Genomic DNA, 26,086 nt, shown 5'->3' with positions numbered 1-26,086 from the left:
ACCTACCCTGAACATCTTTTGGTTGTGGGGGCGAAATCCACGCAAACACGGGAAGAATGTGCAAATTCCGGATGGACAGTGACCCAATGCCAGGATAAACCTGGGACCTCAGCGCCATAAGAACATAAGAACTAGGAGCAGGAGTAGGCCATCTGGCTCCTCGAGTCTGCTCCGCCATTCAATGAGATCATGGCTGATCTTTTGTGGACTCAGCTCCACATTCCGGCCCAAACACCATAACCCTTAATCCCTTTATTCTTCAAAAAACTATCTATCTTTACCTTAAAAACATGTAATGAAGGAGCCTCAACTGCTTCACTGGGCAAGGAATTCCATAGATTCACAACCCTTTGGGTGAAGAAGTTCCTCCTAAACTCAGTCCTAAATCTACTTCCCCTTATTTTGAGGCTATGTCCCCTAGTTCTGCTTTCACCCGCCAGTGGAAACAACCAGCCCGCATCTATCCTATCTATTCCCTTCATAATTTTAAATGTTTCTATAAGATCCCCCCTCATCCTTCTAAATTCCAACGAGTACAGTCCCAGTCTACTCAACCTCTCATAATCCAACCCCTTCAGCTCTGGGATTAACCTAGTGAATCTCCTCTGCACACCCTCCAGCGCCAGTACGTCCTTTCTCAAGTAAGGAGACCAAAACTGAACACAATACTCCAGGTGTGGCCTCACTAACACCCTATACAATTGCAACATAACCTCCCTAGTCTTAAACTCCATCCCTCTAGCAATGAAGGACAAAATTCCATTTGCCTTCTTAATCACCTGTTGCACCTGTAAACCAACCTTCTGTGACTCATGCACTAGCACACCCAAGTCTCTGCACAGCGGCATGATTTAATATTTTATCGTTTAAATAATAATCCCGTTTGCTGTTATTCCTACCAAAATGGATAACCTCACATTTGTCAACATTGTATTCCATCTGCCAGACCCTAGCCCATTCATTTAACCTATCCAAATCCCTCTGCAGACTTCCAGTATCCTCTGCACTTTTCGCTTTACCACTCATCTTAGTGTCGTCTGCAAACTTGGACACATTGCCCTTGGTCCCCAACTCCAAATCATCTATGTAAATTGTGAACAATTGTGGGCCCAACACGGATCCCTGAGGGACACCACTAGCTACTGATTGCCAACCAGAGAAACACCCATTAATCCCCACTCTTTGCTTTCTATTAATTAACCAATCCTCTATCCATGCTACTACTTTACCCTTAATGCCATGCATCTTTATCATATGCAGCAACCTTTTGTGTGGCACCTTGTCAAAGGCTTTCTGGAAATCCAGATATACCACATCCTTTGGCTCCCCGTTATCTACTGCACTGGTAATGTCCTCAAAAAATTCCACTAAATTAGTTAGGCATGACCTGCCCTTTATGAACCCATGCTGCGTCTGCCCAATGGGACAATTTCTATCCAGATGCCTCGCAATTTCTTCCTTGATGATAGATTCCAGCATCTTCCCTACTACCGAAGTTAAGCTCACTGGCCTATAATTTCCTGCTTTTTGCCTACCTCCTTTTTTAAACAGTGGTGTCACGTTTGCTAATTTCCAATCCACCGGGACCACCCCAGAGTCTAGTGAATTTCGGTAAATTATCACTAGTGCATCTGCAATTTCCCTAGCCATCTCTTTTAGCACTCTGGGATGCATTCCATCAGGGCCAGGAGACTTGTCTACCTTTAGCCCCATTAGCTTGCCCATCACTACCTCCTTAGTGATAACAATCCTCTCAAGGTCCTCACCTGTCATAGCCTCATTTCTATCAGTCGCTGGCATGTTATTTGTGTCTTCCACTGTGAAGACCGACCCAAAAAGCCTGTTCAGTTCCTCAGCCATTTCCTCATTTCCCATTATTAAAACTCCCTTCTCATCCTCTAAAGGACCAATATTTACCTTAGCCACTCTTTTTTGTTTTATATATTTGTAAAAACCTTTACTGTCTGTTTTTATATTCTGAGCAAGTTTACTCTCATACTTTATCTTACTCTTCTTTATAGCTTTTTTAGTAGCTTTCTGTTGCCCCCTAAAGATTTCCCAGTCCTCTAATCTCCCAGCAATCTTTGCCACTTTATATGCTTTTTCCTTCAATTTGATACTCTCCCTTATTTCCTTAGATATCCACGGTCGATTTTCCCTCTTTCTACCGTCCTTCCTTTTTGTTGGTATAAACCTTTGCTGAGCACTGTGAAAAATCACTTGGAAGGTTCTCCACTGTTCCTCAACTGTTCCACCATAAAGTCTTTGCTCCCAGTCTACCTTAGCTAGTTCTTCTCTCATCCCCTTGTAATCTCCTTTGTTTAAACACAAAACACTAGTATTTGATTTTACTTTCTCCCCCTCCATCTGTATTTTAAATTCCACCATATTGTGATCGCTCCTTCCGAGAGGATCCCTAACTATGAGATCATGAATCAATCCTGTCTCATTACACAGGACAAGATCTAGGACCGCTTGTTCCCTCGTAGGTTCCATTACATACTGTTCTAGGAAACTATCGCGGATACATTCTCTAAACTCCTCCTCAAGGTTGCTTTGACCGACCTGGTTAAACCAATCGACATGTAGATTAAAATACCCCATGATAACTGCTGTACCATTTCTACATGCATCAGTTATTTCTTTGTTTATTGCCTGCCCCACCATAACGTTACTATTTGGTGGCCGATAGACTACTCCTATCAGTGACTTTTTCACCTTACTATTCCTGATTTCCACCCAAATGGATTCAACCTTATCCTCCATAGCACCAATGTCATCCCTTACTATTGCCCGGATGTCATCCTTAAATAACAGAGCAACAGCACCTCCCTTACCATCCACTCTGCCCTTCCGAATAGTTTGATACCCTCGGATATTTAACTCCCAGTCGTGACCATCCTTTAACCATGTTTCAGTAATGGCCACTAAATCATAGTCATTTACGGTGATTTGTGCCGTCAACTCATTAACTTTATTCCGAATACTACGAGCATTCAGGTAAAGTACACTTATGTTGGTTTTTTTACCTCTGTTTTGAATCTTAACATATCCAGTTTTATTCCTTTTGTTATTACTGGGCCTATTCACTGAGCTCCCCTCAGTCACTGTACCTTGTACTGTCGCCCTTTTAGATTTTTGACTATGTCTTCTCTGCCTTGCACTTTTCCCCTTACTTCCTTTTGCTTCTGTCCCTGTTTTACTACCTTCCAACTTCCTGCATCGGTTCCCATCATGAGGCAGCATTACTAACCACTGCCACTGTGCTGCCCTATCGGTTCCCATCATGAGACAGCATTACTAACCACTGCCACCGTGCTGCCCTATCGGTTCCCATCATGAGACAGCATTACTAACCACTGCCACTGTGCTGCCCTAACATTGCAAACATGGCAGCCAAATGGTGGAAACGTGAGATATTCCCAATCAACGCCTAGGGTCAGGGGGGAGTTTAAGGAGGTTGCTGTTTCAGTTGGTAGGGCCGAGCTTTCGGTATCTGGGGATACACGTGGCACAGAGCTGGACCCAGCTGCACAAGGTGAATCTGGCAAAGCTGGTGGAGGGAATGAAGGAGGGCTTTAGGAGGTGGGATGTGTTGTCTTTGTCATTGGCTGGAAGGGTCCAGACTGTAAAGATGACTGTGCTCCCGAAGCAAATGTTCGTGTTTCAGAATCTCCCGGTTTTCATGCCCAAGTCTTTTTTTAGTGGTGTGAGTAAGATTTCATGGCTCAGGGGGCTATATCTGGCGGGTGGAATGGGCTGGTACTGCCAATCTGCAGAATTACCAATTGGGCGGCGAATATAGCTATGGTACGGAAATGAGTGGTGGAGTGTGCGGACGGATGGAGGAGGCTTTGTGTAAAGGGACCAGTCTGAGGGGACTATTACTGGTGCCTCTTCCATTCTCGCCAGCCAGGTACTCCACGAGCCAGGTGGTGGTATCGGCATTGAGAGTGTGGAATCAATATTAGCAGCACTGTAGGATGGAAGGCCTGTCCCTGTGGCCAGTGATTTGTGGAACCACAGGTTTATTCCGTTGGGGGTGGATGCGAGGTTTCGAGGGTGGGGGTGGTTGGGGATAGAGTATTTTCAGGACCTGTTGTGAGGGGTAAGTTTATGGAATTGGAGGAGCTTGAGGAGGTGTATTCGTTACCGAAGGGGAATGGGTTCCAGTATCTGCGTGTGAGGGACTTCTTGAAGGAGGTGGGTTCATTCCCCCGGCTGTTGTCTCCAGCGCTACAGGACAAGCTTCTGTCCGAGGATGAGTTGGCGAGGGAAAGGTGTCAGATGTATATGAGGAGCTGGTGGAGGGGGAGGGAGCTTCAGCAGAGGCGGTTCGGCACAAGTGGGAGGACAAGTTGGGAGGGGCGATGCAAGCTGGGGTTTGAAGTGTGGCTTCGTGGAGGATAAACCCATCTTTGCTGTGTACAAGACGGAGTCTCATACAGTTTAAGATGGTGCATGGGGCTCATATGACGGGTCTAGGATGAGTCGGTTATTTCCAGGGGTGAAGGATAGGCGTGTGCAGGGAGTCCGGCGAACTATGTCCACAGGTTTTGGGCATGTCCGAAATTGGTGGGGTTCAGGAAAGAGTTTGCTAATGTTATGTTGAAGTTCTTGGGAGTGGAGGCTGCACCAAGCTCGTGGGTGGTGATATTTGGGGTGCCGGAGGATCTGGGAGTGCAGGTGGGGAGAGAGGCTGCAGTGGTAGCCTTTGATTCCCTGATAGCCTGAAGGTGGATCTTGCTGTGCTGGTGGAACTCGGAGCCCCCAGAAGTGGGGTATGGGCAGAGTTCCTCCACCTAGTAAAAAATCAAGTTCGCCATAAGAGGGGAGGAGGAGGGGTTCTCCACAAGGTGGAGGCTGTTCATTGATTTCTTTAAGGGACAGTTGCACGTCAGTAGGGAGAGAGGCGGTTTCTTGGGTTTTGTTTGGATTTGGGGGGGTAGGCTGGTTGAAAAAGGAGGGGATGGAGGAGGTGGTACGGAGGAATAGGGGCAATTGAATATGGTTAATTGTTGTTGTTTGCCAGTTTCTGTTATGTATATATTTGAATATACCTCCAATAAAATATTTTTATGAAAATGGCGGCCAAATAGATTCTAGAAAGAGTCCTTCAGTTAATAAAAGTTAAGGTGCACAAAATTCAGAGGCCTAGGGCCTTTTTTTGGGCACTGCAATTGACCTTAGAGGTCCAAAATAGCATTGGTGGTGCATATGCTCACATCTGATCTGAGTCAAGTCAGATACAAGATTTGTGATACAATGCACTGTATGTATTGATACAATACACACAGTGAACATCCATCAGTGCACACAGTGTGTCAGGATTCCAACTGCATACGGCACAACCTCACCATCAGGAGGAGTTATAAGGACACATCTTCAAGAGCTATAAGAGAAGAACTGAGGAGCAGGAGGCAGAGCAGAAGGTAGAGGAAGAGCAAGGGAAGTGGCAACCTGCCCAGTCCAATTCTGACTAGGCAATGTGAGAACAATTCATCTGACTGCATGCCAGTATTTACAACCCCATTCACCCAAAGTTCCACACCTTACTTTCCCTCTCTCTCAGACCTCCACAAAGCCAACATGACCACAAAATGAAAATAAAAGCCAACACAAAAAAATTCAAACCAAATGTCGTGGAAATTATAATAAAGACAAATGCTTCAAGCTTCGATTCAGGAAATTTATTTGACACAAATTTGCGGAGAGGGCCGTGTTTGACTAAATAGCCACTCCACAGTACTCTGAATTATACAGTTGAAAACCAATATATTTATAGTGTGAAATAAACAACTTTGCAGAAATAAAACCTTGGGAACATACGCAAGAGGAAATATGAATGTTTTGCCCTTGGTTTAAAAACAATTCTCGTACGCATTTGTTATCCTTTGGGAGGACAATGTGTTATCATAATAAGGCCGAGAACAAAATATTAGCAGTATCATTTTCCGTTACCTGACCTTCTAAATTTTGGTCAGAAGCAGTGTTAAAAATATAGTCAAACAATCCCATCATGCTTTAAAGTTCCAAATTCTTTAATAGCAACTAGATATTAATGTATGCTCTAAGCGGGCAACTAACCCGTACATTAATTTCCATTCCACACCAAATTTGGAAATGAAATCATGCCATATCACATTTAAAATTCAACTTGTTATCATAGTGCATTCCCTGAGTGATATTCTCCCAGATGCCTTTGGCCTTTCTTTAATGCTATCCCAGAGACTACTGCATGACTGGTACAAGGCTATTGTACCAGTTTTGGACTGCAGCATCTAGCCATAGACATAAACAGTCGGGACTGGCTGCCAACAGGAAGGCTATCAAGCATGGACACAAGTAGAGTAACAGTAATGGGAGGACAAATTGTGGAATTCTGAGAGAGGACGGAAGGTTCCGGCTCCATGGGGCCACTGCCCCTTCCCTAGGATGATGCCTCAGCATTCTCAGTAATATTTTGCAGGTTTAATGGGTATCAGACATCAAGAGCCTTGTGTAGTTTTCAGAGGCTGCTTGGTTTAGGCCCAAACTCTTTTAATGATTTGGTTAACTGCTGTATATTAGCCAGGTGACATTCCATCTTTCCATTGAACAATGCAATGTGATTGTTGTAGGTTCACCTAAACAGTCAGATATATCAACTGTTTACTGTCATCAGACAGGTGTACAAACAGAAATGAAGCAATCCTTCAGCATTGCATTAAGACATCCTGACCAATATTTAGAGCCTTTAACATACATCATTAAACCAGTTTGGGGTTAAACTTGGCAGCCCCAGAGAACGGTGCAGGGTTCGTGATGTCCTATGTCCATTCAATGGGCTCCAGAGCCACATAAGGAGATATTACATCAAATGATCGAGAGTTTGATTTTGAATAGTGTCTTAGAAGAGGAAAGTGAGGTAGAGAGACAGGTGTAGGGAGGGAATTTCAGAGCTTCAGGCCGAGGCAATTGAAGATATAGCCACCAATAGTGGATCAATTAAATTTGGGGATGCACAAGAGGCCAGAATTGGAGGAGCACAGATCTCTCGTAGCACTGAGGAGATTACAAAGATAGGGAAGGGGCAGAGGTCTTGGAGGGATTTGCAAACAAGGATGAAAATTTTTAATTCATGGTGTTGCTTGACTGGATGGGAGGGCAGGTAGAATGCTGGCTGCAACAGATGGCACATGGCGACAACAGAAACAAGGGCACTGCAAACAGACATCTTGGAGGGCCCCCAAACAGAGGGGAACCTGGAGTCCAGGGGCGCATTCACATGGCGTACACAACAATGTTGGCCATCTTTGCTGGCCCCTGGACAAAAGGAAACCCTGGAGTGCAGGGGCGCAGCTCGCTGGTGAGTATTGTGACATTGGCCATCTTGGATGGACCCAAACAATGGGAAACCCCCGAGTGCAGAGGTGCATCCACGAGAAGGTAAGTATGAACTACCCTGCAGGAGTGGGGGGGGGGGAAGAAACACCCCCCCCATCAGACGAGTCACCCGGAACGTCAGGGGACGTAACAGCCCAGCGAAAAGATCCAGAGTCTTTCCCTATCTGAAAAGTCTGAGAGCCGACATAGTCTTCCTCCAGGACATCCACTTGAGGGAGAAGGACCGACTGCGGGTAACAAATAGCTAGGTGGGGCAGACTTACCATTCGTGCTGTGGACGAGGGCTGGGGGGGTAGAGTGGGGGTGGCCATACTGCTCAAGTAGAGGACAGCATGAAGGCAGCACAGTGCGCCGTGGTTAGCACTGCTGCTCCTGGCACCGAGGTCCCAGGTTCGATCCCGGCTCTAGGTCACTGTCCGTGTGGAGTTTGCACATTCTCCCCATGTTTGCGTGGGTTTCACCCCCACAACCCAAAGATGTGCTGGTTAGGTGGATTGGCCTCGCCAAATTGCCCCTTAATTGAAAAAAAATGAATTGGGTACTCTAAATTTATAATAAAAAAATAAGAGGACAGCATTTACGGACCAAGGGGAATGGTACATCATGGTCAGTGGAGTCCTGGAAGGGGTACCTGTGGTCCTGGTAAATATGTATGCTCCCAACTGGGACAACGCGGAATTCATGAAGAAAACCATGGTAGAAATCCCCAACATAGACTCACACTGACTCATCATGGCGGGGGGGGGGGGGGGGGGGGGGGGGGGGGTGGACTTTAACGGCGTGGAAGATCCACAGACAGATCAAACCCCAGTCGGGGAAAAGATCAAACATGGCAAAGGAATTGAACTCCTTCAGGAACAGATGGGGGCAGTGGACCCATGGAGGTTCACTCACACAGGGGAGAAGGAGCTCTCCTTCTTCTCCCAGATACACAGGGTAGATACCAGGATCGACTTCTTCAGAGTTGAGAAAGCAGTGCTTCCAGGGAGAGTGGGAACGGAATAGAACATAGAATATACAGTGCAGAAGGAGGCCATTCAGCCCATCCAGTTGCACCGACCCACTTAAGCCCTCACTTCCACCCTATCCCCTTAACCCAATAACCCCTCCTAACCTTTTTTGGTCACTAAAGGCAATTTTATCGCGGCCAATCCACCTAACCTATAAGACCATAAGACATAGGAGCAGAATTAGGCCACTTGGCCCATCGAGTCTGCTCCACCGTTAATCATGGCTGATATTTTCTCATTCCCATTCTCCTGCCTTCTCCCCATAATCCCTGATCCCCTTATTAATCAAGAACCGATCTATCTCTGTCTTAAAGACACTCAGTGAATTGGCCTCCACAGCCTTCTACGGCAAAGAGTTCCACAGATTCACCACCCTCTGACTGAACAAAATTCCTCCTCATCTCTGTTTTAAAGGATTGTGCCATTAATCTGAGATGATGTCCTTTGGTTCTAGTTTTTCCTACAAGTGGAAACACCCTCTCCACGTCCACTCTATCCAGACCTCGCAGTATCTTGTACGTTTCAATAAGATCCCCTCTCATCCTTCTAAATTCCGAGTACAGTCCCAGTGTCCTCAAACGTTCCTCATCGGACAAGTTCTTCATTCCAGGGATCATTCTTGTGAACCTCCTCTGGACCCTTTCCAAGGCCAGCACATCTTTCCTTAGATATGGGGCCTAAAACAGCTCACAATACTCCAAATGGGGTCTGACCAGAGCCTTATACTGGCTCAGAAGTACATCCCTGGTCTTGTATTCTAGCCCTCTTGACATGAATGCTAACATTGCATTTGCCTTGTCAACTGCCGACTGAACCTGCACATTAACCTTAAGAGAATCATGAACAAGGACTCCCAAGTCCCTTTGTGCTTCTGCTTTCCGAAGCATTTCCCCATTTAGAAGATAGCTTATGCCTAGATTCCTCCTTCCAAAGTGCATAACCTCACACTTTTCCACATTGTATTTCATTTGCCACTTCATTGCCCATTCTCCTAGCTTGTCCAAGTACTTCTGTAGCCCCCCTGCTTCCTCAATGCTACCTGTCTGTAGAAGTCAGGTATTTTAAATACACTTAATATAGGTAAGAAGACTGTTTAAGACAGAAATATCAATTCCCAGTTTTAAAATGAAAGAACCATACAATTTCCAAACTCAGTCATGAGTTTGCAAAACACAGAAGTTTGATAAAAACATCACATTTTCCAAGGGCAAGGGCGGAATCCATAGCAACAAGGGATAAGGATGAAGTATTGTGCGGTTCTCACGCAGCTCGAGATTAGGTTGAATCATATCCCATAAATTATACAAGCTAAAAAAATATCTTGAACTATATTGCCTTGTTTTTAATAAATGGACAGTTAAAACATCGACTCAAATATAATATATATATGTATATATTTGATTCCAACATTCTCAGTGAAACAATCTTATAAAAGACAGTTTGAGTTGTATGTTCTGAATTATGAGATAACATGAGGTCTCCATGGTGGCAATAGGTAGGTCAGCATTAGACCAGTTTTTGCTGGTTTTGATAAAGCACAATATCCCATGAGAAACATACCAATAAGCAACAATTAGAAGCGGCGTTACATTGTCATGATGGACGGCTTTTTATCAAATCAAATGTGTTTTGAATATAGCTTAAACCAATTAGGATTATATTGGGGTGTGATCGGATCGCTTAAGACAGATATCAAAGAGTATATCCATGGATGATTTGACCACCATTTTTAGTGAGGTGAGGTGAGGCGTGAAGAGACTAGAGACAGGAGACTAGAGACAGAAGACTAGAGGCAAGAAGACAGACAAGTCAGAGAGACAAAGAGAACAAGACAGAAAGAGAGAGAGAGAGAGAGTAAAGGAAGAGAATTAGAAAGAGTTCTGTATTCCTATTTCATTTTCATACTTTAACTTCAGCCTTTGACTTTTAAAGTTGTGTTCAGGCTATTGTCTCAGAAGATAATTCCTGTGATTCTTTGAAGAAAATCAAATTGTCTACAAACTACCTTTTAAATCATTTTCAAGTTGTAACCAATGAACTTTGAATAAAACAATTCTTATTTGCACCTGACAAGTTTTTAACTTGAATTTCTACTGAGTTTCAGCAATGTCTCACCAACAACCGGCAACCGTAAATTAAACAAAACTGGAATCAGATCCTTAGAGATACTTCTCAATTTGGCGAGCCAGCCAGGAGGGGAGGAGTTCTGATTCGACCTTCGGAGAGGTTCGGAAAGCTTCGTGAGAAATCGGAGGAGGAACAGGCGACGACGGAAGCTTCGGGAATAATCGGAAGAGATCGGAAGACAGTCGGAATCCACGGCTAGACTGGGGTAAGAAATATCTTTTTCACCCATTAAAAGTCTTAAAGCCGCATCAATCAGTGCTTCGACCCCTGAAAAGGACATTTTTATAGACTGTGTTAAATCAATCAGCTGCTGGTTGTTGAGACTAACGCAGCCTACACACAAAAAGTTAAGTGAAAGGTTGAATTTATGGCTGATCCAGTTGAAAGTATAGATTTAGACCCTTTAGAAGGCAGAAATTTACTCCCTACGACGGTAAAAGGAGGAACTGGGATACCAGATGTTTCCATTGAAGATATGTTGGGGGATTTTGGGTCTTTCTTTCGTAAACAATTTGACCTATGTGAAACCTCAAGAAAAATTGAATCAAAGTATAATATCTGCAGAGGACAGTGGTCCTTTGATAATATCAAGAGAGCATGGGGAAAAAGCACACGATTGCACAGTGCAGAACGTGTTAAATGGTCCCTGGCAATTATGGGACAATTACGCAGACAGCAAGAGATAATTTCTAAAAATAAAATTGATCATGAGTATAGGACCACTAAAGACCAACTAATTGCAGTTGTTGAAGAATTGCAAGATGCAAAAGCAAAACTTGAATCTGACGATGAAATTAGAACTGATTTGGAAAATCAAATCTCTGAACTCCAGCAGTCGAAAGCAGAAGTACAAAATCAAATTTTTGAGGTGCAATTAAAAGCTGAGCAAATTGAATTTGAAAATTCCAAGTTAATTGAAGAAAACTGTGTTTTAGAAAGAGAATTGCGAGATGTAAAATCCAAATTTGAACAGGACGATGAACTTAGAACAGAATTGCAAAACAAAACTTCTAAACTCCAGCAGTTATCTGTTCAAATAGAGTTCCAAGATCACATTTTTGATGTTGAGTCAAAATACAAACAGTTACAATCAAAAACTGATCAAACTGTACTTGAAAATTCAAAGTTAATTGCAGAAAAATGTGTTTTAGAAAAAGAATTGCAAGATACAAAAGCAAAGCTTGAACATTATGATGAAATTAGCACAGAATTGCAAAACAAAACTTCTAAACTCCAGCTGTTATCTTCTCAAATAGCAGAATTACAAAATCAAATTTTTGAGTTTGAGTCAAGATACCAAAAGTTGCTATCAAAAACTGAACGGATTGAACTTGAAAAATATAAGGTAATGGAACAAAAATGTGTTTTAGAAAGAGATTTGCAAGATGCAGAATCTAAACTTGAACATTATGATGAAATTGGAACAGAATTGCAAAACAAAACCTCTAAACTCCAGGAGTTATCTATTCAAACAGCAGAATTACAAGATCAAATTTTTAAGGTTGAGTCAAGATACCAAAGATTACAATCAAAAACTGAGCAAATTGAATATGATAATTGCAAGTTAATCGAAGAAAGATATGTTTTAAAAAAAGATTTAAGTATTGCCACTGAAAGTGGCAAGGTCCTAAAAGACTGGATTCAAACAGCAGCTGAAGTAACACAAACTCAACAAGCAGCCCACCTGGTGGCACAATTGGCAAATGCACAGCCGAAATCAAGTGTCATGAATAAGTTAATTCCTCTGCCAAATGAATCAGACGAAGATAGTGTTCCTACAAAGCGTAATACTAAATTAATTCAACTAGCCCCTTTAAAACGCAAACGGGTTAGAGTTGGAAGCAAAAAAATAGAGGAAGAAGGTGAGACTATCTCTAGAAACATATTTGATCATCAATGGACTCAGGAACCAGCAGAGCCTGCACAAATTTACGAATGGTCCAAAAATCTCCCACATCCTAAAAAGGGTGGTATGTCCACATGGAATGGAATTAACAGATTAAAATCCATTTACAGTCTCCACCCATTTGATGGAGTACAAGTTCTGACTATCATGCTAGGTACTCGCGTAATTTCAACCCTTAGAACTGAGGTGGAATTTGCCCTTGGAGACGATTTGCAAAATTTAGACGCTGGTTGGCTAGCAATCAGAGATTGGCTATTAACATTTCGCCCCCCGAGGACCGATTGGTCTAAGATCACATCTTGCATTCAAAAAAGTAATGAAGATATTCAGGATTTTGAGGACAGATTTTTACAGACTTGGATGGAATATTCGGGAATGACACTTACAGACGAAACTGACACATGGGATGCAAGCGATTTAAATCCGTTAAAAACGGCTTTTGTAGCCGGTGTTAAAACTGAAGTCTCTGATGCTTTGAATTTGGTTTTACCAGCTTGGGCCAAAACTGGCACATACCGAGACATAGTTGACCGGTGCATTCAGATAGATCGCGGTTTACGCAATCGGACAAGCTCATCAGCAGTGACTAAAGCACAACCACAAGATTCAGGGCAAACATGTACCCTGGCTCCATTAAAATCACGTAAGGAAAATATACCACTATGTCTTTACTGCGGTAAAGAAGGACACTGGATGGCAAAATGCTATCTTAAACCACGGATGGATTCGAGAGATGATAATGAGGTAGACAATTTTCACTACAATACATTTCCACCTCGTGGTCAACCACGTAATGCGCACAAACAAGATGCACCTAGGGTAACGTTCCAACAAGACAGACCCAGACTTACGTACAGGAATTCTAAAACCTCCCAACCTTATCTACGTAGGGAGGAACCTTATCCACGTAGGGAGGAACCTTATCCACATAGGGAGGAATCTTACCCATGTAGGGAGAAATCTTACCCACATGGGGACGAACCGTACCCACGTAGGATTCTACACGATGATAACAATGCTATGAATGAAATGTTAAACAGCTGTCCTCCAGCTCAAAGACGTTCTCTGTGTGATAATTCAAAAAACTGCTAGACCCCACTCTTGATGATTCTCTCCATTTCTCTCTACATGCACTTTTGCAGCAGAAAAATGATGGATTATATATTTCATTAAGAGTGGAAGGTATTGATATCGATTTTCTATTTGATACTGGAGCTGAACTTACCTGTGTTACTGAACAGAATGCTGCTTTCTTTCCCCTAACTTCAGAGAAAATTGAAGCTTTTGCTGCAGGAGGAGACTCTGTCCCTCTTCGGAAGACTAAACCACTGCTCTTAGAATTTGGACCACATCAACTGATAGCGTCAATATGGGTAGGTCTGGTAACACAAGCACTTCTAGGTATGGACATCTTATCACAACTAAATTCTTCACTCAATTTCAATAATGGGAAAATTACCTGGTCCATTAGACACATAAAAAAGGATGAATTACAACATCATCCAATTTGGGCAATTGACAAAAATGATTGTGGCCTTTTGAAAATGGAACCAGTTACTTTCATGGGATCAGCTCCACCTTGTACCAAACAATACCCCATTAGCAAAACGTCAATTCAAGGTATTCTACCTATAATAAAACAACTTGAAGAAAGGGATATTTTAGTGCGTATTCACAGTTCATCAAACAGCCCTGTATGGCCTGTGAAAAAGGCTAATGGTACATGGCGCCTTACTATTGACTACAGAAAGGCAAATCAATTCATTGTCAGAAAAGCTCCTTTAGTGGCAGATCCGTCTACAATTTTTAACTCTTTAACTCCTGACCTTCAGTGGTTTTCAGTCATTGATATGGCAAATGGCTTCTGGTCAGTACCATTAGCTAAACAAGTACAACCATGGTTTGCTTTTACAGTTAATCAGCAACAGTACACATGGACTAGACTACCGCAAGGTTTTCACAATAGCCCAACTGTTTACCATATGGCTCTGCAGAATCACATCAGGCAACTGCCTGATCTGCCTTCAACCATTATTCAGTATGTAGATGATGTTCTGTTAGCCTCCATCAATAAAGATGACCATGAAAAGGACTTACGGGTGGTCTTGAACCACCTCAGTGCAAATGGTCACAAAGCTAGCTTTGCAAAAGCACAAATTACCCAGGAAGAAGTTGTTTACTTGGGACAGAAAATTTCCAAAGGCAAAAGGGAACTTACTCAGGACAGAACAGCTGCCATCAAAGCAGCTAAAGAACCCTCAACTGTACAGGAAGTACGAGATTTTTGTATCATCTGCAAACCTAGCAACAGTGCCTTCAGTTCCTTCTTCCAGATCATTAATGTCAGTCAACCAATCCTCTATCCATGCCAGGATCTTACCCTTAACACCATGGGTTCTTAACTTATTTAACAATCTCCTATGCGGCACCTTGTCAAAGGCCTTCTGGAAATCTAAATAAATCACGTCCACTGATTCTCCTTTGTCTAACTTGCTTGTTACCTCCTCAAAGAACTTTAACAGATTTGTCAGACGCGACCTCCCTTTGACAAAGCAGTGCTGACTCTGTCCTATTTTACCATGCACTTCCAAGTGCTTCGCGATCTCATCCTTAATAACAGAATCTAAAATCTTACCAATGACCAAAGTCAGGCTAACCGGCCTATAATTTCCCGTTTTCTGCCTCCTCCCTTCTTAAACAGTGGTGTTACATTAGCCACCTTCCAGTCCTCTGGGAGCCTTCCTGCCTCCAGTGATTCCTGAAAGATCATCACTAAGGCCTCCACAATTACCTCAGCTATCTCTTTTAGGACCCTGGGGTGTAGTCCATCCAGTCCAGGTGACTTATCCACCTTCAGACCTTTCAGTTTCCCCAGAACCTTCTCCTTAGTAATGGTCACTGCACTCACCTCTGCCCCCTGGTTCTCCTGGACTCTGGCATCCCACTGGTGTCTTCCACCGTGAAGACTGAACCTGCACGTCTTTGGACTGTGGGAGGAAACTGGAGCTGCTGGAGGAAACTCGGACGGCAGCACGGTAGCATTGTGGACTGCACAATTGCTTAACAGCTCCAGGGTCCCAGGTTCAATTCCGGTTTGGGTCACTGTGTGTGCGGAGTCTGCACATCCTCCCCGTGTGCGTGGGTTTCCTCCAGGTGCTCCGGTTTCCTCCCACAGTCCAAAGATGTGCAGGTTAGGTGGATTGGCCATGATAAATTGCCCTTAGTGTCAAAAATTGCCCTTAGTGTTGGGTGGGGTTATTGGGTTATGGGGAGAGGGTGGAGGTGTTGACCTTGGGTAGGGTGCTCTTTCCAATAGCCGGTGCAGACTCGATGGGCCGAATAGCCTCCTTCTGCACTGTAAATTCTATCTATCTATGAAACCCATGCAGACACGGGGAGAATGTGCAGACTCCGCACAGACAGTGACCCAGCAGGGAATCGAACCTGGGACCCTAGCGCTGTGAAGCCACAGAGCTAATCACTTGTGCTACCACGCTGCCCGGAATACTCCACAATCGTAATTTCTGATCACGCTCCACATTATGTCTATGTGTGGTTGGAGATAGGCTGGGCACAATGCCCCCCCCATAGAGGATCACGCTCCACATTACGTCTATGTGTGGTTGGAGATAGGCCTGGCACAATGCCCCCCCCCCCCCCCCCCCCCATAGAGGATCACGCTCCACATTACGTCTATGTGTGGTTGGAGATAGGCCTGGCACAATGCCCCCCCCATAGAGGATCACGCTCCACATTACGTCTATGTGTGGTTGGAGATAGGCCTGGCACAATGCCCCCCCCCCCCCCCCCCCATAGAGGGTGGACCATGGTCCAACTGGCCGACAAGGCATTCTGTGATGTCACAGGCCATAGACGGATACGTTACCAACAATCAAAATGGGGAGGTCTCACCCTCCATGTTCTTGGAGGCACTGAAGGCTGTGATAAGGGGTGAGATTATTTTGTACAAGAAGCACAAAGATACTGGAGATGGACCGGCGGGTAGTCCTCGAACCCGACCGTAGAACTACTGACGGAGAGGAAAAAAACTACAGATGGTCTTTGCCCTGCTCTCCACTGGGAAAACAGTTCACCAGCTCCGCTAGCCAGACACAGAGGACTTTTTCTGAACATGAAGGCAAAGCCAGCTGTCTGCTGGCTCACCAGCTGAGAAATCAGGCAGCCACGAGGGAAATAACTCAGGATAAAGACAGAAGCAACAGGCTAGTCACTGCACCAGAAAAGATCAACAAAGTCTTCGCAACTTTCTACCGAGGGCTGTACATCTCTGAGCCCCTGGAGGGGGACTCGAAGATGGAGCAGTTCCTCTGCGGACTGGACATGCCAGTTGTGTGTGTGTGGGGGGGGGGGGGGGGGGGGGGGGGGATAGGAGGTGGGGCCTGGAAACACTATTAGAACTGGGGGAAGTCATAGTCATACACCAACTCCAGGCAAGCGGGAAAGGCCAGATGGATACCCGGCGGACGTCTACAAAACATTTGTGAGAGCACTGGTCCCGCACTTGTGGGAGATGTTCACAGGCTCACTAGTAAGGGGCATAAGCCTCAATATCGCTAATATCCAAAAAGGACAAAGATTTGAGGGATTGTGGGTACTACAGGCCCATCGCACTACTCAACGTAGATGCAAAGATACTGGTGAAGGCCCTAGCGAGGCGGCTGGAGAGCTGTGAGCCAGAGGATGTTGTGGAGGACCAGACGGGCTATGTCAAGGGCAGGCTGCTAACATCAAACATCAGGTGCTTTCTGAATGTGTTAATGACCCCATCCAGGCAGAGAACACCAGAAGTGATCATCTCCCTGAACACAGAAAAGGCCTTAGACAGAGTGAATTAGAAGTACCTCATAGAGGTACTGGAATGGTTTGGGTTTGGGCCAGGGATTACCTCCTTTGTGAAACTACTGTACAGTGCTCCCATGGCAAACGTACGGACAAACACTACAGGTTCTCGATAGAGGCACGAGGCAGGGATGCCCACTATAGCCGCTGCTGTTTGCTCTGGCAATCAAGCCACTGGCAATCGCCTGCAGAGTGGCAAAGGGGTGGAGAGGTATTCAAAGGGGAGACAGAGAGCATAGAGTTTCACTCTACACGGATGACCTGTTCCTCTACATCTCGAACTCCCAGACCAGCATGGAGGGGATAATGAAACTCCTGAAGGAGTGCCGAGCCTTCTCAGGCTGCAAACCTTACCTGAGAAGAGCGAGATCTTCCCTCTGAATTCATAGGGGGGACAGGCAGAGCTGGGAGTACTGCTGTTAAAGCAAGCCCAGACCAGATTCAGCTACCTAGGGGTACAAATAGCCCTCGACAGGGCACAGGTCCACAAATGGAACTTGATGGGTCTGGTTGAAGAAGTTAAAAGGAACCTGCCAAAGTGGGCCCATTCCCATTCTCCCTTGCAGGGAGAATACAGACAATCAAAATGAACATGCCGCTCAGTTCCTCTTCCTGTTCAGGTCCCTTCCGATCTACATCCCCGAGATCTTTTTCAACAGAGTAATTATGACATTTGTGTGTGTGTGTGTGTCTGTTTGTGGAGGGGGGTGGACAAAGCCCGAGGATAAAAAGGTCCTACAAAGGAAAAGAAACATGAGGGGCTTAGCCTTCAGTTCTACCACTGTGGACCACCGGGGATGGGTGAATGAACCGGGAACAGAGTTGGTGAAGGTGGAAGAGGGTTCCTGCATAGCGGCACCCCTCCGAGCTCTAGCTACAGCCGCTCTCCCATCCCCACAAACAGATACTCGAGGAACCCAGTGGCAGTAGCCACTCTCGGCCGTGGTACCAAATGAGGCAACACTTTGGCTGAACCGAAATGTCCACCATAGTCCCTACCTGCAACAACCACCGATTTACCCCCGCAATAATGGACTCGACCGTCAAAAGTGGAGACATGCTGAGGGGACACTGACAGTTAGGGACGTGTACACGGATGACAGTGTGCCGACCTTGGGAGAACTCTGGGAGAGGTTCCAGCTACCAAGAGGAAACGACCTGAGGTACATTCAGGTCAAAAATCTCCTCCGTAAGGATACAATGACATACCCCCAGATGCCAGCACACTCATTAGTAGAGGAATTGCTGGACGCGGGTGGCCGACGGAAAGGAAGCTGTGCGGACATGTTGGAAGAGCTATGCTACCCCTGGACGAGACAAAGAAAAAAAATCGGAGGAGGAACTAGGCATATAGGGGAATGACTCTCTGGATTGAAGCACTACACAGGGCGAACATCACCTCCACGTGCGCAGGGCTGAGCCTAACGCAGCTAAAGGTGGTGCACAGAGCGCTCCTAACCAGAACTTGAATGAATAGGTTCTTTCCGGAGGTGGAGGACAAATGCGAGCAGTGCCAGGGAGGCCCAGCCAACCACACCTACATGTTATGGGCGAACCTCAGACATGTCAGGTACTAGACGACCTTCTTTGAGGCCATGTCCAGGGTTTTGGGAGTGAGGGTGGAGCCATGCCCAAAAGTGGTGGTCTTCGGGGTATCAAATCAGCCAGAGCTCTTCATGGGGAGTGTTGTGTTCTGTGACCTTACAGCTGTAATGACACTCTCAGAAATGTAGATGAGTTACTCAGAATGATGATTTATTATTTAACACGTGGAAGGATAACATGCAGAATGCTATACAAACTAGGTTGCTCTGGAACTACCCGATGTGCGACTGTCCTTGTTTATGCCTTACTACGAACTGATGGGTCCGGGACATCACGTGACCAAAGTCTGACGGCACCAGCTGGTTGGAGGTCGCATTGCTATCTGCATACAATCTTACTCACAGACATGTCACCACAGGGACGTTTGCTTGTAACTATATGTGTTGGGGTTTCTTTTGGTTTAGTTTTGTAATTTATAATTTATGAATTGCTGAATATAAAATATGAAAATCCAATAAAAACATTTTTAAAAAAGGCATTGCACATCATTTTGGCTTGATCTGACGCTTGATCTTATCTAAAAGGCCGAGAAGTGATAACTCTGATCTTATTTCTCCTATGCAATTTGGTCATGACTCAGGTGATAATCTAGAGATTATTTCCTTTGAGATTTGGCTTTTTAATTTAGTTCCTAGCTGTTCATAGTCCCTCTACAGAACCTCATTCTCAGTCCTACCTATGTCATTGGTACTGTTACAACATCCTGGGCTAGTGCGTGGTCAATTCCAGCCCCACTTGACCCGGAGTTGCAACACAATTGAGATTAACTACTAAATCCTAGAAAATACAGGATGTCTTTGGTCTTTGGCTGGCCAATAATTACAGTTAGAAGGTTTGTAAATTTAAACACAATTAATTTTTATTAATAACAATAACTATAATTAAATAGGCAGAAAATACAACAGGTTAACTATGATCTAATTCCTAACCCCCATCATTAACTTGCCCAATCCTCTATATATACACACACACATACAAGACAGACAAACACAGAGGGGAAAGAGGGGTAGAAAGAAAAATAATACAAAGAGTAAAAGGATAAAAGTCTTTGTTTCAGATGGACGTCGTCCAGTTTTATTATTTTTGTCTAGGCCTTCAGTTAGGTGAGGTAGTTGGTTTTAGTCTGTAGATTCATCAGGATCTCAAGTCTTATCTGTAGATTCAGAAACAGCAGACAAGAAACCTTTTAGGAGTTAGAAAGAGAGAAAGAAAGAAAAAAACTCAGTTTCTTCTCTCAGCGTTCAGGAGAATTCTGTTTCCTTCCTGAGATCTCTGAAAACCCCCACCTGGCCGAACCCTGTCACTGTCTGTCACCGGGCAGAATACGGTCTTTGGCCAATCCATTAGCCACCAGCCAACCAACTGAAACAAATCCTCCAATCTCTCAGGTGCGAGAAAGTCTGGGTTCTTCTGTCCAAAATCAAAATCTTACCACAGTGTACTATTTTGCAACTTTTGAGTTCCTCACTTTCTCTGCTCGACTTAAAGGTCCATTAAACATCCATGGATCAAAAATGATAACGACAAAGTTAAAAAAATAGAAAATAAAGGAATCAACAGGAAGGGTCCTTACAGTACCCACATGCAGCATGACAACTGGATCCTTGTCCTCGTACTCCAACTCCTCTTCTACCCAGAAGAGACATTCTTAACCCTGGCACTGGGAAACAACACAGCCTTTGGGATTCATCTTCTAGGTTACAGAGAAGAATATTTATCCACAAACTATCTGTCACCTACTACAATTACATTCCTTTTTACTTCCCCACTCTCCCACGGTGCCGTGATTAGATTGTCCATTCTCCCTGCATTTCCTATGCTCATCCGTACAAGGTGTGAACTTCATTACCACCTTCTCGGTTCCCATATTTGTCTCCCTCACAGTCACAGCCATTTTTCCGTGACCATGGAACAAATCAGAATAATCTAACCTAAGGGATGTGACTGCCTCCTGGAACAAAGTGTCCAGGTAACTTTCCCCTCTCTGATCCCTTCAGATCATTAAGATTAAACCAAAGGTCTTTGAGCTGCAGACATATGCTGCAGATATGGGTGCTGTGGTTTGGACTGGTGTCCACCAGCCCCCACATACTGCAGCTGCAAAACATCACCTGCCCTGCCACCTTTACTAATTATTGAACTAATTAGGTTTCAAGTTTAAAAATATCACTCAGCTGTTATTTCTGGTTATATTGACCAGTTTAACTAGTTAAACTATAGATTTAATGCTGTACTTGTATCTCACCAGTACTGTTTTTAAATAATAGCCTTGCTTAGAGGAATAAAATCTTAAAGCTCACAACCAATTATCACTAAATCAATGTCTTTGAACACACACCAACTACTGAAGGCTGAAAAAAGGTATAAAAAGCAATACCCCTTTCCCCTTCTGTGCCAAATTTCCACCTGCAACAAAATCCCAATAATGCACTTGTTCCTCTCCAGCTCCATTCTGTGCGGTCTAAAGTCTGTCTTCTTTTGTAGAAGGCTAGTGACTCCCACCTAAGTTGCCATTGCAAAGTCAGAGTTCTGTTAGTGTAATGAACACCTATTCAGGTAACACTTTTCAATTGATTGACAGATAATTGTCACTCCAGGCAGTTACTTGTAAGCTTGGCTTTTTAACTAGTTTTCAGTTTTAAAGTTCTATCAGAGACCAACTTTTAATCGAAATTATAGTTTGCGAAAAATGTACCAGAGATATCCCACCCACACTGAATTCCTAAGTTAGCACTTGTTTGTCACACTCAGGCCCTATTGTCTCCACGCTGTGCTCACTACAGAGCACCACCTGAATTGTTGCTGGGAGAGACATTTTCATCTGCAGGTTAGTGGCCTTATGATGATGTCCTGGTATCAATGTTTTATCACCAATACAAATGTTTCTCCATGGACTCTGACAAAATTGGCTCTTACCCCTATTTTTCCCACATTTCCCTACTTTCAACATCAGGTTGTAAAAGTGTAATCATAAGATATACTTGCATTACTTTATATACCTGTAGGAGGCTTTAAACTCAGCACAACATCAATATGATGACAACCATAATTATTATAATGCTAAGAGGTCCAGTATGTTCAAAATTATGTGGGAATAGAGCTAGAATAAATTATTCCTTCAATCCATCCACAAACCAAAGGGGACCAGAATGCTTGATAAAATTTATTTATTTTAACTCCAGTTCCAGTGGTACAGATGTGTTGGTTTTAATGTGCAAATACAGTTCTGTTTACATGTTCCACAATATATTCCACTAGAATATCTATAATGCTATAGGCGATTAAGTGCCTCAACAGATATTGCTACTGACTCACTGTTGAATAAATGACATCAGTATCACTGATTTTGTTTAAGCCAGAACCTGTCAAAAATAGTGTGCTAGGCAATTGTACATGACAAATGATTCATGAGACCATTTAATAAAGGATGACTGGTAATTCTTTAGTGTTGAAACTGTACATCTATTTTTAGCCAGGAAAATAACTCCTTTGTTCATTTTCTTTATCGTAGACTTGTGCTTATAATAGTTTTTGGTGATCAGTCAATGTATTTATTCTTGGCACACTGAGCAGCATCTTGCATCGTGACATAGGTATTCATCACACATTGTCTAACTCGATTGTCACGATCATTCTCCGCAGCGTAGCATCTTGTGCCTATGGATAGATTGAGGAACAGAATTTAATGTATAACTTGATTCATGAATATTTTTTCCTCAAAATGTCTCTATTTGAGCAGATCAAATAGAAGCGCTAATTGTAACCCTCAGAGTTGATGTGCCAGGGTGTCCAGGTGGCACTGCCAAGGTACAAGGCTGGCAGTGCCAGGCTGCCCAGGTGCTAAGTTGGCACTGCTAGGGGTTGGGCCAGGTGGGTGCATTTCTCATTGGAGGGGGATGATGGGGGTTCCAGGGGCCTCAACATAGTTTTGGGGGTGACGGGGGTTCAATAAAGCGGGTGGGGGGCCTGAAATGGGGGGGTGGGGTGCAGAGATCGGGCTGCTGGACAAATGGCGCCCCGAACTGCGAAATTGACTCAAGTGTTGTCTCGTTGGGAGAAACTTCCTGAGGCCCAAAGAACTGGCAAAGTGCCAGTGAATATCGGGGTGAATCTCGACACTGCAGCCACCAAGAAACACCCTGCCAAACGAGGCCAAAAGCCGATTTTAATTTATCTCCGCTGAATCACGTCCCATATTTTATTGTGAAAATGATTTTGTAGATTTTGTCCGTAGCCTTTCATTCATTGGCTATTGTTCTTTCCTGACATTTCCTTTACTCTAAAAACAAGTTCACTAATGTCTGCCTCATACACACCGATTCAGGAAACTGACTACATGACACAGCTATCTGGGATGTTTATATATCTTAATACTCGGCCGAATTTCACAAACATTGCACAGAGTGCTGGATCAGGCGGGAAAAGCAGTGTGAAACCCACTGATTTCACAGCTGCCTTTTCTAGACAAGTCCAACGGTAATTTCAAAGTGCTGGCTAGGATTACACAGGCAACTGGGGGGCACTTAACTCAACAGAAAAACTGGGATTCGGAGATCGGGGCACCTTTTTTAAAGGGTTCCCCAATCTCAAAATGAAGTCAAAGGCCCCACTCCCAAGGCATCAGGTACCCCAGCAGACAACGGGAACATTCCCAACCCTTCAGTCTGCCCACAACTACCATGTATGCAGTGCCAGGGCACTACCCGGCCATGTCACCATCTGGGTGCTATACTCCACTTTGAGCTCCAGGTGTGGGCCATTATGACTGGTTTCCAATTTTGGAAACCAGCAATGATTTCTGCCCCCAAGGAATATCTGACGACCCTGAAGCAAAGGCGTTAAGCCGTTTATGAATATTAAAATTCAGTGTGAAGCTGAATACATCGCCCCTGACCGGGCCAGCGGGGGGGGGGGGGGGGGGGGGGGGGGGGCGATCTCAAAGTGAGTTCTCACCCTTACAAATCCCGTAACGCCCCTCTCGAGAGAGAGTTAGCGGCCATAACGGGATTTGCGCTGTGGCAAATGAACCCAGAAAATCATGGCCCTGGTCTTAAATTGCAATTTGTTTATTTCATTGTTATGCTCATTGATTCCAATGAAGTTGACACAATTATCTGCCAATTGATTTGTTTCAGCAACTATCCCATGTACCACATAGAAACATAGAAATAGGAGGAATAGGCCATTTGGCCTTCAAGCCTGTTCTGCTATGCATTATGATCATAGCTAATCATCCTACTCAATAGCCTGTTCCCACCTTTCCCCCCCAAATCATCTGATCCCTTTTGCCCCAAGAGCTACATCTAACTCCTTCTTGAAAACAATGTTTTGGCCTCAAGTACTTTCTGTGGCAGCAACATGTTAGCACACTGGTTAGCACTGCTGCCTCACAGCGCCAGGGACTGGGTCAGATTTCAGCCTTGGGTGACTGTGTGGAATTTGCACGTTCTTCCAGTGTCTGCATGGGATTCCTCCAGGTGCTTCGGTTTCCCCCACAGTCCAAAGATGTGAAGGTTAGGTGGATTGGCCATGCTAAATTGTCCCTTAGTTCCAAAAAGGTTAGGTGCGATTACTGGGTTACTAGGTAGGGTTGGTGCAAACTCTACGGGCCGGATGGCCTCCTTCTGCACTGTAGGGATTCTATGACTTTAAGAATGTCACAGGCTCATCACTCTCTGGATGAGGAAATTTCTCTTCACCTCAGTCCTGAACGGCCTGCTCCACATCTTTAGACTGTGACCCTCTGGTTCTGGACACCCCCACCATTGGAAACATCCTCCTGCATGTACCTTGTCTAGTCCAGTTAGAATTATATAGGTTTCTATGTGATCCCCCTTTGATTTTCTGAGCTCCAGCAAATATAATCCTAACTGACTCAATCTCTCCTCAAATGCCAGTCCCACTATCCCAGGAATCATTCTGGTAAACCTTCGCTGCACTCTATCTATAGCAAGAACATCTTTCTTCAGATTCCCCCTCCTCTGACTCCTTGCATAGGTTCCCATCACCCTGCTATTTTAGTTTAAATCCTCCCCAACCACTCTAGCAAAACTCCCGCTACCACATCAGTCCTGAATTATACTTAAGAAGTTTGCAAAAGGAAGAAGGAGATTTTGCCTTAAATTAATTGAAATGCAGTGTTTGAGGACTTTCGGTGGAGGCCATGGAGTGAGTGGTCGCACATTTGGCAGCTCTTGCTCGAGGCGGTTTTGTTTAGCGGGCGGATGATTTGAAATAGAAAGGTGCAGGAGTGGTGGAGGGAGACTATACTCCACCGGTGACTGGATTAGTGGACCAGAAGTGGTTTTAGAAGAAAGGAGCTGCAAAAACAAGAAACTCTTCCTGCGACAGAGGGAAAGATGGAGCAAGGGGTCAGCCCTCCCAGCCCAATAGTCGATTGAGCAGCTGGTGGACTTTTTGAATAAAAGCTCAGTCAGGAGAGCAGGGAAGTTCTGGAGGACCTGGCGAAGACGATAGACCCGCTGAAAGCGGGGAGTGACCGGGTAGAGCTGAGGTTGGAGACCCAAAGCTGGGCGATCCAGAAGGTGGAGGAGACGGTGGGGGGGCACGAGGAGCATCTTATTTCGTTGCCAGCCGAAATCAGGATGTTGAGGGATACCCAGAAGCGGCTCAAGGAGAAAGTGGAGGATCTGGAGAACCGCACCTGGAGACAGAATTTGAGGATTGTGGGGTTGCCAGAGGGCATCGAGAGAGTGGGCGCTGGCTTTTATGTAGCCAAAATGCTGGCAAAGCTGTTGGAGAAGGGGGCCATCAACTGGCGCCAGGAGGTTGATCGGGAGGCTGATGAGGAAGCCGCAGGAAAACGAGCCACCAAAGGCGATGGTGGTGAGGTTGCACCGATTCCTCGATAAGGAAAGGATCTTGAGGTGAGCCAGGTAGATGAGGAGATGTACCTGAGAGGGCAATGAGTTCCGGGTATATCAGGACCTGGGTGCAGAACTGGCCAAGAAGAGAGTGGGTTTCAACCAAGTTTAGTCTGCCCTCTTTAAGAAGGGTGTGAAGTTCGGGATGTTGTACCCGGCCCGCCTCTGGGTGACCCAGAATGGTCGCGAGTATTATTGGAGAGTTTGCTGGAGACAATGGACTGGCAGGAGAAGGAGGACATTGAACTTTGGAGGAGGTGTTTGGGATGTTGGTTCTCTCTGCCCCACTGGCTGGGGAGTTTTTTCTT

General features: G+C 44.7%; 1 protein-coding gene across 6 annotated transcripts in view; it reads right to left on the bottom strand.

The window, feature by feature from the left end:
• Positions 1–22,044: 22,044 nt before the first annotated feature.
• The window catches only part of c14h11orf65 (chromosome 14 C11orf65 homolog), a 102,392-nt gene continuing 98,350 nt past the window's right edge, over positions 22,045–26,086 (bottom strand). For all 6 annotated transcript variants that reach the window (XM_038818461.1, XM_038818463.1, XM_038818460.1 and 3 more), the window contains one exon: positions 22,045–22,551. In XM_038818461.1, the coding sequence (XP_038674389.1) occupies positions 22,433–22,551 (119 nt within the window). In that variant the 3' untranslated portion in view covers positions 22,045–22,432. The remainder of the gene's footprint in view (positions 22,552–26,086) is intronic.

The sequence above is a fragment of the Scyliorhinus canicula genome, chromosome 14 (assembly GCF_902713615.1).
Source record: "Scyliorhinus canicula chromosome 14, sScyCan1.1, whole genome shotgun sequence".
In the NCBI taxonomy this organism is placed as follows: domain Eukaryota; kingdom Metazoa; phylum Chordata; class Chondrichthyes; order Carcharhiniformes; family Scyliorhinidae; genus Scyliorhinus; species Scyliorhinus canicula.
Note: the sequence above shows the minus strand (reverse complement) of the source record. Positions and strands in the feature narration are given on the sequence as shown.